Source organism: Acanthochromis polyacanthus, chromosome 2 (genome assembly GCF_021347895.1).
Source record: "Acanthochromis polyacanthus isolate Apoly-LR-REF ecotype Palm Island chromosome 2, KAUST_Apoly_ChrSc, whole genome shotgun sequence".
In the NCBI taxonomy this organism is placed as follows: Eukaryota; Metazoa; Chordata; class Actinopteri; family Pomacentridae; genus Acanthochromis; species Acanthochromis polyacanthus.
In genome coordinates, this window is record NC_067114.1 from 10,922,948 (window position 1) to 10,935,681 (window position 12,734).

The 12,734-nt window shown below is 36.5% G+C and overlaps 1 protein-coding gene across 1 annotated transcript; it reads right to left on the reverse strand.

The window, feature by feature from the left end:
• Positions 1-1,479: 1,479 nt before the first annotated feature.
• tmem41b (transmembrane protein 41B) lies at positions 1,480-11,026 on the reverse strand. The gene is made up of 7 exons (XM_022202539.2): positions 10,781-11,026; positions 8,680-8,797; positions 6,733-6,861; positions 5,910-6,003; positions 4,842-4,946; positions 4,031-4,169; positions 1,480-3,940 (listed from the first exon to the last, which is right to left on the reverse strand). Exons 1-7 carry the CDS (start codon positions 10,875-10,877, stop codon positions 3,771-3,773), a joined length of 852 nt encoding a protein of 283 aa, XP_022058231.1. The 5' UTR covers positions 10,878-11,026; the 3' UTR covers positions 1,480-3,770.
• Positions 11,027-12,734: the final 1,708 nt, after the last annotated feature.

Genomic DNA, 12,734 nt, shown 5'->3' on the forward strand with positions numbered 1-12,734 from the left:
AAAGATAAATACAGAAAAGAATAAAGGAATACAAAAAACACAAATTATAAATTAATAAATAAGAATGATTAATATAAGAACGCACAAATATACGAACATTATATGAAATTATATTGAGTAAATCTATAGTACTGCTGCTTCTATGACACAAGTATAAACGTAAGCATATTTTGAATAAAAAATACTTTCAAGTCAGTCAAGCTGTACATATTTTAAAATAAAAATTCGCACTCAAGTGTCACCTTGGCTTAAAGATAATACACTGTTGTAAATAAATTAGCAGTTGTTTCACTATAAATTAAAGAAAATCTGTCACAATAACACACATTTGAAATTTTGAAGTGTATGATTCTTGACATTTCTCTTCATTAATATAATTTTATGTACATTTAAATTAATTAATCCAGTTATTCTGCTTTTATTTATTTTATTTTTTGCCGTCGCTGAGACCAAGCAAACGTTTAAAGGCAATGTTCTTGGAATAGGAACAAGAATAGAAATTTCCGGGTTTATTCTAACTATTTCTGACTTGACTCACCAGAAAAATCAAAGCGTTGCAGTCGAAATGCATCATGGTCCATAGGCAGCACCACAGCTGTAATAATCTGCCTGTGCATGAAGCTGACATAGAATGTTCTTAAAATACTCAACAGCCATATGAGCAACAATGGTTATTGTGTCCTTAAAATAGCATTATATTCTATTCCCAGAAGCACACTGATTGGATGGATTAGATGTAGCTTTTAATTCCAGAGAGGTATCAGAATTTTACTCTCTGATCTTATGTAACCCAGATTATTTGTTTTTGAGGCCAATATTGAATGAAGTCTTTAAGTGCAAAATGAGTGCAGTTAGATTATATCTGTGAAATGGTAAATGTAGTGCATTAGCAGCATTGGATACAGGAATATTTCATATTAAAGCATGTTTTTTTCCTTATTCATCTCTTCTAGGCTTCTGTTGTCATATAATCTCACTGGATTTAACAAACAGCAGCTACACATTTCAGTCCAAACAAGATTTTTTTTTTTACCACTCCAAAAACAAGTTTTATTTCATTATCTTGCTTTTCATTCCACCAGCAGGTATCTAAGAAAAATACTTACCTATCTAAAAATCCGCACTCTGATCTGACATTTTTGTTTTTAATAAACAATTAAGTGCTGTCATTTCTTTCTATGTTCAAACTTACATTTTCTCATCCCGATTAACACAGTTTAGAAGCATTCTCACTGCTGCACACACTACAGTCTATTACAGTGCAGGGGTATGAAGGTATGCTACAATGTCACCACCTGGTGGCACTAAAATCTCCTCCTACATTTGTTTGTGATTTAATAAGCGAAGGTGAAAACATTAATGTAGCCATTGTTTGGACTACCGCAACAGATATGTTTTCTTCAAATGATGTCTTGTCCAGAACAGCAAAAGAGAATCTCATATGTATAACCAGCTTAATAATTACAAGGAAACCCCACATTTGAAGAATTCTATATTTATGATCAATAATTCAACATGTGCTCTTTGCAGATCATTCTCAGAACTCACTTATACTCTGTAAAGAAAATTTTAATGATTCAATAAATATAAAAACAAGTTATATTAGGTAGGACAGAAGTCTGCAATCTGTAAACACTTCATACTGCAATACATCACTGCTGAGTACAGAATAATACTGCCTTTTGAAATGTTAGCAGAGGGTTACACAAGAGGAATCTCACATCTGTGATTGGATAACAGGTACACCAATAGCATCCAAATTGAGTGTGAAGCTTAGAATAGGCATAATGTTTTATTACTTTAACTATTAGAAAATCACTTAAATCTATTAGCTTTCATCTCTTGGCAGTTTTACCATTAAGGGGAACTAAGATTAGGTTAACCATAGTTTCAAATTAAATATGAGGACAAAAATGAAAATTGTTAGGATTCAGTTGATAACATTTTACCATGTTACTGAAGGTCCTACTTGAGGTCCACTTTCCACAACAACTGAGTAAGTACTGTAGACGTACAAATGCAGCAAGAACCATAAAAACAACCTGACTCATGTAGCACTGTTTCCTGCTTTTACATAAATTGTTTTTATAGCCATTTCTAAAGTAGGTTTGAGAGGTTGATCATCTTAGACAGTAAATCTGTTGTGTAGTAAGACATCAAAGAAAGAAAAAAAACGGGAAATCCCAAAATACACAACTTCCTCTAAATGTGCAGTTTTTAGAGACTAGATAGGTCTGTTGTATAAGACTTGTTACCTGCATCTACATTCACTGCATCAGTGTCTCTGGTAGCCATCCAGAAAGTTTTTTAAGCAGCAGCATTAAAGTTGCCTTAGTGCAAAGGCAACACATCTAAATGAAAAACCAAAAAAATCAGTAAGCTTTCATATCACTGGACACAATTAGCAATCCAAGACAATTTAAAGAACACAAACTAGCAACATAAATCAGGCATCGTAATACATATCCCCTGGTGAAAAATGGAAGCGATAAAAGCAAGGCAAGGCTTGGATACCTCACAGTCTGTTGGCAGTCTCATCAGGGGCACGGGTCTATCATCCACAGACATCTCCAGTTCTATACTGGTGTATTGGACATGGACATACATAATCACAGTACACACACAGAAGTGCATCATTATCACTTAATCCCAAACTTGAGAACCCATCTGACATAATTATTTTGTATTTTGTTAATGTTTTGGGTTTGCAGGTATATTATATCACTCGAATCAGCAAATTTACATTGATCTGTATTTATTTCAATTTAAAAATACCAGTTGAAGATCAGCAATGCTTGAACTGTGATATCCTCCAGTTTGGATATCCTGTGATCAAATATTACATCAGCTTAGTCTTTTATTTACGTACAAGTTGCAGTAGCAACATGCTGCTTTAGGCTACCAACATGGACAGAGATCGGTGAACCGGAAAAGGGCTATTGTGCGGCAGTGGATCCAGGCACCTTTTGAGGAAGAACGTGGGAACTCATCCACATTTCAACAAAAGCTGATCTTACTGATCTGAGTCGTTACGTTTTTTCTTCTACACATTTTCCCCTCGCACTGCATATGTCTGCCAAGGCAAGCACCAGGTATCAAAATTTACTTTTAAAAACTAAAGTCCTCTTTCAACAGTAGTGTGACAGTTATTGCTGTGGTGGTACAGTTCACTGAGTTGAAACTAGACACAAGCATGTAAAAATAAATATTAAAAAGGGAGTGGGCGTTAAAGGTGCTACCAACAGGATTAGTAAGAGATATGAAAGCAAATGTAACTGCTGTTCCAGTAATAAAAAAGAAAGATGTTTAAAATTCCCTTGACAAGGTGCTGATGATTTCAGTTCCCAGCAAGAAATACAGTATAATCCCAATGAAAAGTTGGCTATTCGAATTGGAACAACTGCACTATAAAAAAGGATCCTATTAGTAGCACCTTGAATCATCTGTTAAGAAATGACATAATAATGAGTCTTAAATAAAAACAAATAATGCAATTTCTCTTATTTACAAGATGTGCCACAATCAACAATACAAGTCACAGAAACCAAAAAAACCTGTGCAAGCAGCGGCCAGTTTACACTTTAGCATCAGGAACAACGCACCACTGCATGCATTTTGTGGTCAATGAATGCTTGCTGTGCCAGAGCCCAGATTCCTCCACCAGCAGCGCACTGAGGCAGGGCAGCCCGAGTGACAGCTGCATGTTCCTGAGCCGAGGGAAGGGGATGTCGGGATCAGCCAGCAGATGAGGTGCTGAGGTGTTCAATGTTCTACTCAAGTTTCTGCTGCAGCTTTTTCTGGAAGCAGACGGGCAAGATCGAGAGCACAGCGAGCACACCGAGCACAGCCAGGGAGTTCCAGGACACTGCCTCGCCGGCTGTGGTCAGTTTGTACAGTGTTGTACCTGCGTTGATCGCTACAAAGGACGGTGGTGCCACTCCTGTTAATCAGCCACGTGGAATACAAGTGAGTCAGAGACAGAAATGAACAGCAAAGAGCAAAATACAACGGAAATGATAGACGGTCTTACCGAGAAAGGTTCCAATGAAGAAAACCCCCAAAGGCACATTAATAACAGGCGAGGTGATGTTGATGAACCAGTTGGGAAGAAAGGGGGTTATCCTCAGAAAGATGATGTAATTGATCAAATGATCTCTATGTTTGTCAACCTGCAAACAACAAGTCATGAGAAGAATGTTTCTGGCGTTATACTGGTGCAAAATATTGTGATGCAATACAATAGCTCTTAAAAAACCCTGTCTGTAAATATATATTGGTACTGTTTTAGAGGACTGTTGCCATGCAGGATAATAGGAAGCTCAGAGATCATCATTCACTTTACTCTAACAATGTGAGTGTCATAGTCTAGAGCTGTAATGTGTAGTCGATTAATTAAATAGTGCTTGAACAGAATATTAATCGCCATCCATTTTGAGAGATTCATTGTCTTTGCTTCTCGAGTGAATAAATGTTGATATGCTACTTTTACTTATATGAATTCAGGACTCCAACTTTAACACATCACCTGAAAAAATAATTAATCAAGACGATAAAGATCAGATTAGTAATAATGAATATTATTAGGTTATTGGGTTCAGCCCAACCATTGTAACATTACGTAATATTTTGCAACAGAAGTACTTCCTTTTGATAAAATAAACTTCAGTCTCCCAAACAGCTGTAGCAACACTCACAAAATGTCAATAAAGTTGTAAATACAAGCTTCACAAGTGTGGGCTGTACTGTATTGAATTGCGTGACTAAAACAAAGAAAGAAGACACATCTGAAACCAAACATCTCAAAGAAAAAAAACTTGCTCATATTGTGTGAAAGCTCTCACCTGCTGGGACCATTTCTGTGCTCTTTCTGTGAGATATTTGTAGACCATGGGTCTGCCCACCAGATACGACAGCATATAGCAGAAGGAAGCACCCAGGCCAGAGCACTGTAACACAAAAAAAACACAAATGATTAAAACATGTGATAGGGAAAACACAACCACAATCTCGTAGCTATTAAAAAAAACAGCAAAACAAAACACTGCTTACTTTCACACATGGCAGTGATTTGCCCTAAATAAGACTCTTGTAGTTTGGTAATTGTACAGACAAACTCCAGAGTAAAAGTATATGTGCTAAAATACTACATTATCTCAGCCGTCGGGACTGGCTTATTTTAACTTTGATCAGCAGTAGCGTCGCATTCATCTAGTCATTTCAAAGAGTGACTGTGGGTCTTGGTGTTTTAACACCTTAACCACCGCCCTTCATAGTTGGCACGGCAAAAGGAAATAAATTGTTGCACCCTGAACGAGAACTCCCTCTGCAAGCATCACATTTTTGCGATCATAAACAAAGCCACTGCAGAAGTGAAAAGAGAAGAGCAAAAAAAAAATCCAACCGAGAGTAGTCACACCTGACTGTACCGCTACACAGCCACATGACATGCTGTATATCAAAGTACTGAGGTCAAACTGCTGACTTTGTTATTGTAATGCAGCAACAAAAAATACAGTAAAAAAAACCTTCATCACACACACTGCCTGCATATTTGGAATTTTTCCTTAACATAGGCACATGCAATGCTGATTTATTGCTTAAAGGTCCCATACAGTGAGAATCCATTTTTATTCTTTTTAGTATGTTCCTAAAACTTGGTGGTGTAAAACAGAGGCTGTAAAAATATGAAGATGTCAACGACTGCCTTTACTCTAGCATAGAATTATATTCCATTTGTATGGAGAAGCTGAGTAACCAGTAGTCATCTGGCTTAAAAATTGCACAATCCTGCCCCCTCGCTGCCCACTGCCTGTGAGGTGAGCCATTCAGAAAGCGCAGCTGTTTCACAGAGTTTATCATACAGTTCAACATTTGTTTTCGATCTCACATTTCATACTGCTCTTACTCACCAAACAGACTAAGAAAAGAGCCAAGGGGAAAGGGTAAAGATATCCAGACAGGATGCTAAGGAAGATGGACCCAGGGATTGCAAATGTCTGGAGGCTGGTAAGAGTGTCAAGGGGAATAGCTTTGCAAAGACAGAGAGATATCACACAGACATATGCATGTATAATAAAACAGGCATATTCCTCCAAGCACTCTGGTCTAATGGGCCTTTTGTTGAATCTTTAATTTGATACAGTACATTTTATTATGAGAAAGAATACACAGAAGGGATGTATTTTTCAGAAATGTTCAGTTTTTCTTCAACCAGAACCACATATTGACGCGTTTTCCCGTTAGTCATCATGGAAAGGTCAGTTAAACAGATAACTGGGCATCTTTGATCTAGACTTTGAGCAGCTCAAGATCTGACTGTCTGCATACACCAGGCAATGTTCACATACGTAAGTAAGTTACGCAAGTTTTGTCAGCTTGAGTCAATTCAGCAGACTCAAAACTGATACTTTTGACACTTGTGACAGATTATTTCTATGAGATAGTGGCTATTTTTCAGTGTAGATGCTACTGGGCAGGTTTTGTTAGCTCATATGCAGTTACACTTTGTCAAGAATGCCAGCAGAATGACTAAATCAAGGAAACAACTGATGATGCTGCAACCAGTGTGTTGTCATTGTGGTCCAAAATAGCTGTAAATCAACTGAATTGCTTCTACAACCTGTTATGGCAAACCAAACTGTCTTCTAAAACCTGAATGTCAGTTCATTCGATAGACGAAGCAGAACTGAGGTATATTTTTCCAAAAGATGCACATGATTTCACAAAGGATACAAGATATATGTTGCAAAGTAGGCCACCAACACCTGGGAGTAGTAGGTGTCTTTGTATTTGGACAACACAGTTCCCAAAGCTTTGGCATCATCCATGTCTTTAGGGATTTTGATTTTCTCCATTTCATCACTGTAAAAAAAGAAAAGAAATAAATGAGTCTCTTCAGGAATTCATCTTTAACAAATTCTTTTGTCTATTCTACAATTTCATTTAAGGTTTTTCTTCATCCAAAGCGACGCACATCTGAAAGTAGATACAACACGAGCAAGGATCTAGTCAGTAGAAAACAACTTGACCATTTTCAATGTGGCTTCTTCATATAGTAATCAAGAATTTCTTAAATGCTTTATGCTGGTTCCGCTCTATATTCATGCTGTATTTGACACTGGTAGGAATGATGAATTTCTTCAACTGATGAACATTTAGCATTCCAGAAAATGACAGGACATACCCCAGCAGTTAATGCTTAGTTTAGTCTTGTTCTTCCTTTTGAAAAATTACAGAATATATTGTTCTGGTATTTGGATTTTGATCTATTGCTCATTTTGTTCAACTTACAATGTAAAACAGACATGGTCAGAAACTTCAAAATTTCATAGTTCATGAAAAAACAGATATTTAAAGAAAACTGTAAATTGTATCTCAGCATTTCTAGATTCTGAGCACCATGTTAAAATTAGTAGTTCAGTTTTGGCTTTTCTGATAAATAAAAGCTGCCAAACTCAGGCACATTACTGAGCCTTAGAATTTGAGAAAACTCCCAGAAAACTCCATTGCTGTTTTTTTCCCTCTATTTGACGTCTCTGCACTTCAGCCAGTCTGCTCTGGCTTAACCCAGACTAGCCCAGAGATCCGCCACAAGGCTCCTAACAACAACAGTACACGAATCTAACACTGAGCCACTGCCTGCTTCTTTGTTTGGTTACCCATTAACTTTAAGATTTACTTTTTCACTGAGAAGACATTACAAATGCAGCCAAATCCATCTGTACCTAAAAACAGTGGTTGTCCTCTTAAATAACTTCAGCTGCTCAGAGTGAAGGGTGTCATCACTACCTCATGAACCTCATCGAGTGTGCAAAGCAGTAATCAAAGCAAACGAGGGCTATTTTGAAGAATCTAAAACATGTTTTGACTTCTTTCACACCTTTTGTTTACTACATAATTCCATATGTATTCAATCATAGTTTTGATGCTTTCAGTGAAAATCTACCATGTAAACAGTCAAGAAAATAAAGAAAAAACATTAAATGAGAAGGTGTGTCCAAACTTTTGACTGGTAGTGTCTGGCTGAAATTTTCATTTTATTTTATCTGCTTTTTATCTGTATATTAATCAACTCATTAATTGTTTAGTTTTTCCCATTTGTGTTCCAAGAAACCTTACTATTCTTTAGGATGGCCAAAAATAGTGACAAGATTGCTTTCAGGATTAAACTATACCTGTGACACAACCTGTTCTGCAAATGGTATTTACACTTATGTATATACATTTGAATCTATCTTCACACTCAGTAGTCTGGCCTTGCTGCTACTGAATGTGACAAAGTAATGTATCTCCCACCAGGGAAACAGCTGAACTCTTTGATTTCATTGCAGTGGAAATAGAAGGGTCCACAAAAATATATTTCTTCAGATCCAAGAAGGTTTTTTGGGGGGTGGAAAATCCCAGGATACGGCTGTCATTACTGCACTTTATATTCAAATAAGCAAACCAGATAAGCCACTCAACTTTACTGCACTATGCAAATCATTATGTAACTGCTAAAAAGGTATTTTAGATTTTTAGTGTAACCTCTAACAACTCAAAAATCTAATATTTATTTTTTAAAATACCATCTATGAACAAAAAAATTCTGAATTTCCAAAGAAGTCTGAATTTCCAAAGATGGACATTGTCCCCCTCCTCTTACATATAACCATGTCTAATGATTATAAAACAACTTACTCAGGAAGCTCTGGGAAGTTCCTGTAGACCAGGTACATGACTGAGGCAGAGCAGGCGAAGATGGACACCAGAATGAGAAGAGACATGCGAGTTGAGCCCCCTACACTCTGTTGAGCCTCTGTGTGGACAGAAAACAAGGTATTTGCCTAATAAATGAAGGGTTCAACATCAAAACATACAGACTAGCTAACAGCAACTCTTATGTAATTTGCTTATGTGTTTTGCATCACTTGATAAAGACACTACAGGGATTCGAGTCTCCCCTGTGAGATAGACTCTTGTCATTGCTGAGACAGTCTAGTTAATTTTGTTTTCAACATTTTACGGAAAAGGAAAGGAAATTGCAATTATGTTGTACTAAAGCAAAATTATAAAAATATTAGTGGAAGTTTGGGTATTTTAAACAAACTATAGCACACTAAGACAGGTGGATAAACAAGGTAGGCGGAGACAAATCACAGATAACAAATTAATATTAATTACAACTGATTAACTAATTGGCATAGTAATTAGGTATGCATATTTCTAAACACTTATTTACAATCCAAGCATGCTTTTTCATCACATTTCTACTCTATTACAAAAACATTAATAGAACTATCAGTTAATTATTAGATAAACAGAATAGAAACAATATATTATCCTTTGTGAAATTAGAATTTGTCCCTGATGAACTGGTCACTGAGTGTAAAACATATACTATGCTGTGCAGTTTTTTCAACGTTATTTTAAAACAACTGGCCTAAATTGCAGACAGCAATAAGCCACTGACTGATAAAATTTATGATAAAAAAATAAGACTGTCTACAAGAATTTTCATAATAAACTCAACTTTGTGTTTACTGTTGGCACCATAAATGAACACAACTTCACAACACAACATTGCCATCAGTTCAGAAGGTTTTTCCTCCTCTCACCCATGTCACACTATTTTATGTCCCTATTAATTTATTGCTTTTGTTCTACAGAATACGGGAAGAAAGAAAAATGTGCATAAAAGTTCTAGAAAATCTCTTATCTTTGACACACAACTGCTATAAGTTTGAAGCTCGGCTGTAAACAGGCTGTAGGAGATGACAGGGGTTTAATGTTATGTTTCAAAACGATAGATTTATAGAAATTTCACACCAGCTTTGTTTATTGGTTATGGATTTATCTTTAGATGAAATAAATGTGTCTGTGTGTAACTGTTGTACCCAGTTGATTCTGGTTGAATGAAGGAATCTTTAAATGAAGACACTCCCTGTTATTCTTGATTAACTTTAGTCACTTTTGGCTGATATGTCAATGACACTGGTAAAATATAATTATAGTACATGTACTGGTGTATTTCTACTTCATGACATTTGACAGATCAATTCCGCTATATTTCAGGGGTAAATGTTGTATTTTTTGTTCTGCTGCATTTATTTGAGAGGTGTAGTTAGTAGCTACTTTACAAATTAGTACAATGTTATTTAAAACTATTTTATACCACATTGTATAAATTGCATGAATTACCTCCAAACAAGCTAATTACATATTTATATAACAGTAATAAGTGCATGATGCAGTCTCGTTGTATTAGCAGTCTAAGGCTTGTTTTACAATGCGTACAGTTACTTTACGTTATTTCAAGTATATTTTGATGACAATACGACCCTGTAGATTTGATTTTCATGCGGTTCTTTTGCTACTTTTACGTCAGTAATATCAGAGGAGCTGAAGGCTTCCCTGAACGATAGTACGATAGTCTTTGTTGACCAAACATTTATCTTATCTAGCTAATAAAACATTCAGAGATTTGAGGTTTTACCATCGTTTAAATAGTGGTGGTAATTCAATTATATCAACTATGATGATTCGCAAAGTAACAAACGACTTAGGTATGTATGCAGCTAACTTTGCTTTGTGTTTCATTAGCTAGCCATCGAAGTCGTATGGGGGCTAATTTTAGCTAGCTGGCTCCGGCTAACATTAGCTCCCGTTCCGCAATTTGTACCGACCTCAAAGTAAGCCGGACGTTGCCAAGTCGCTATATTGCTTAATCTGTCTTTATCGAGAAGAAATACCTATTTTTCTCTCGCTTTATGTTAACAGTTAGCCGCCGCCGTGATCCTACCTTTCAGTTCCTGAGAGACATAAGCGTTCGCCTTCACCTCCTCCTGAGCCGACAGAAAACCGTCCGTCTCTCGCGTTTCTCTCCGCTTTTTGGCCATTTTTCTTTTCGTGACTAAGGTTGAGGTCGGTTGCGGTACCGAGGTGTCTCACAGCAGCAGCCGGCGGGTGGAGTGACACCGGTGTGGTGACAGCCTGCTGACACGTTACACAGGCTGACCTTTTACCTTCACATCCAGCAGCAAACCGAGCTTCATCCACAGCAGCGCCCCCAGCTGCAGCTCACCGTCCACAGACACTGAAGCACCAACAGAAAGGATTTACTGCCAAGGAGGTTTTCACATAGGGATCTGACTTAGTGTTTTAGTGTAAATACCATAAATGGTAACATAAAGATTAAAAAGTGTTGCCAGTTATTAATATTAAGTGTAACCAGATAATGTTACAGTAGTTTACACTAGTAGTATACAAAGTACAAAACACAAAGTGTCTAAATGTGTAAAATGTCTAATTGGATGTCAAGGAATAGTGTCTAAAAAATGAAAATGAATAGAAAAACACAAGTTCAAAATGTAAACTGTAAACTAAATAACAAGAAACAGACAGCACTTGACAATGATAATACAGATAGTAAGACTATTAAAGACAAATCTGATGATATTGCACATGAAAATAAGTCTGTTGATTATGTATTACTCCTGCAGAGGGTGGGGGAATTGTACAGTCTGATTGTCACAGGTGGGAAAGACCTCCTGCATCTCAGTGTTAAAGTAAATAGTTGCAGTAAGTGTACAAAAGGGTTTATAAAATAAAAATTATAGAAATATTTCCAGAATGTGCAAACTACTGACTAGTTATACAGTGTTTGTAATCCAATACACTGGAGCACATGTTTCTGGTGCTGGAAGTTTTCCTTATTCTTAATATTACTAATGAAAAAGACATAATTATTTATTTTGAGTACAATAATATACCAATTTTTCTTATCTGACAGCATCTGTATCAGTGTTTTTATTTAATATCAAGGCTTTATAGACAAAAATTAGGATATAAGATGTGAATTATAGCTACAGATTCAGCTGCCAGACACTTTAAATGTAGGTAATGTCACCGCTTCCTGTTGAAAATAGGCCTTCAATTCAGCCATAAATACTGTATGTGGCTGAATAACTATCCTATGTGTTTAACTTGTAGGACAATTACATCTAAACATGACAATGTCAGTATTGTATATTTGATCAGTTTTGAAAGTTATTGTAATGATGTGAAGTTTTTCATTTTAATCTTATTCTGTTAACTATTATCTTTGTTCAAGTAATTAATGTGGCATGTATGTAATTATGTTTTTTTAAAACAAAAATCTGTACATTTTACCTACTTAACTGATGGACAACGTTCATGATGATACCTGTCTAACTGAATACTAAATGACAAATGTCTGCTGCTATGCTTAAGAGCAATGTATTTAAATGTATAATGTTGTAGAAATACCCTGCAAAGTCTTTCTTTTAAAGAGAAAAAGAAGGAGAGATGGTTGCTATAATTATTGAGGATGTGCAGATGTCCTTGATGGTAATTACAAGATCAGAAAATAAAGAAAAGGTGACCTGAGTTTGCAGCGTAATTTCTGCTTTATTTATTTGAATATCTAATTTTCATGTGTTGATTCTGGACACGGTCTGCACAATGGATCGGCAGTTAGCACTGCTGTCTTGCAGCAAGAAGATCAATGGTTCGTGTCCCAACCTGGGGCTGGGATCTTTCTGCATGGAGTTTGCATGTTATCCCCATGCATGCGTGGGTTTTCTCTGGGTACTCCGACTTCCTCCCACAGTCCAAGAACTTCCATCTATCCATTCTCTATACACCGCTTAATCCTCATTAGGGTCATGAGGGGCTGGAGTCTATCCCAGCTGACTTAGAGTGAAGGCAGGGGACACTCTGGACAGGTCACCAGT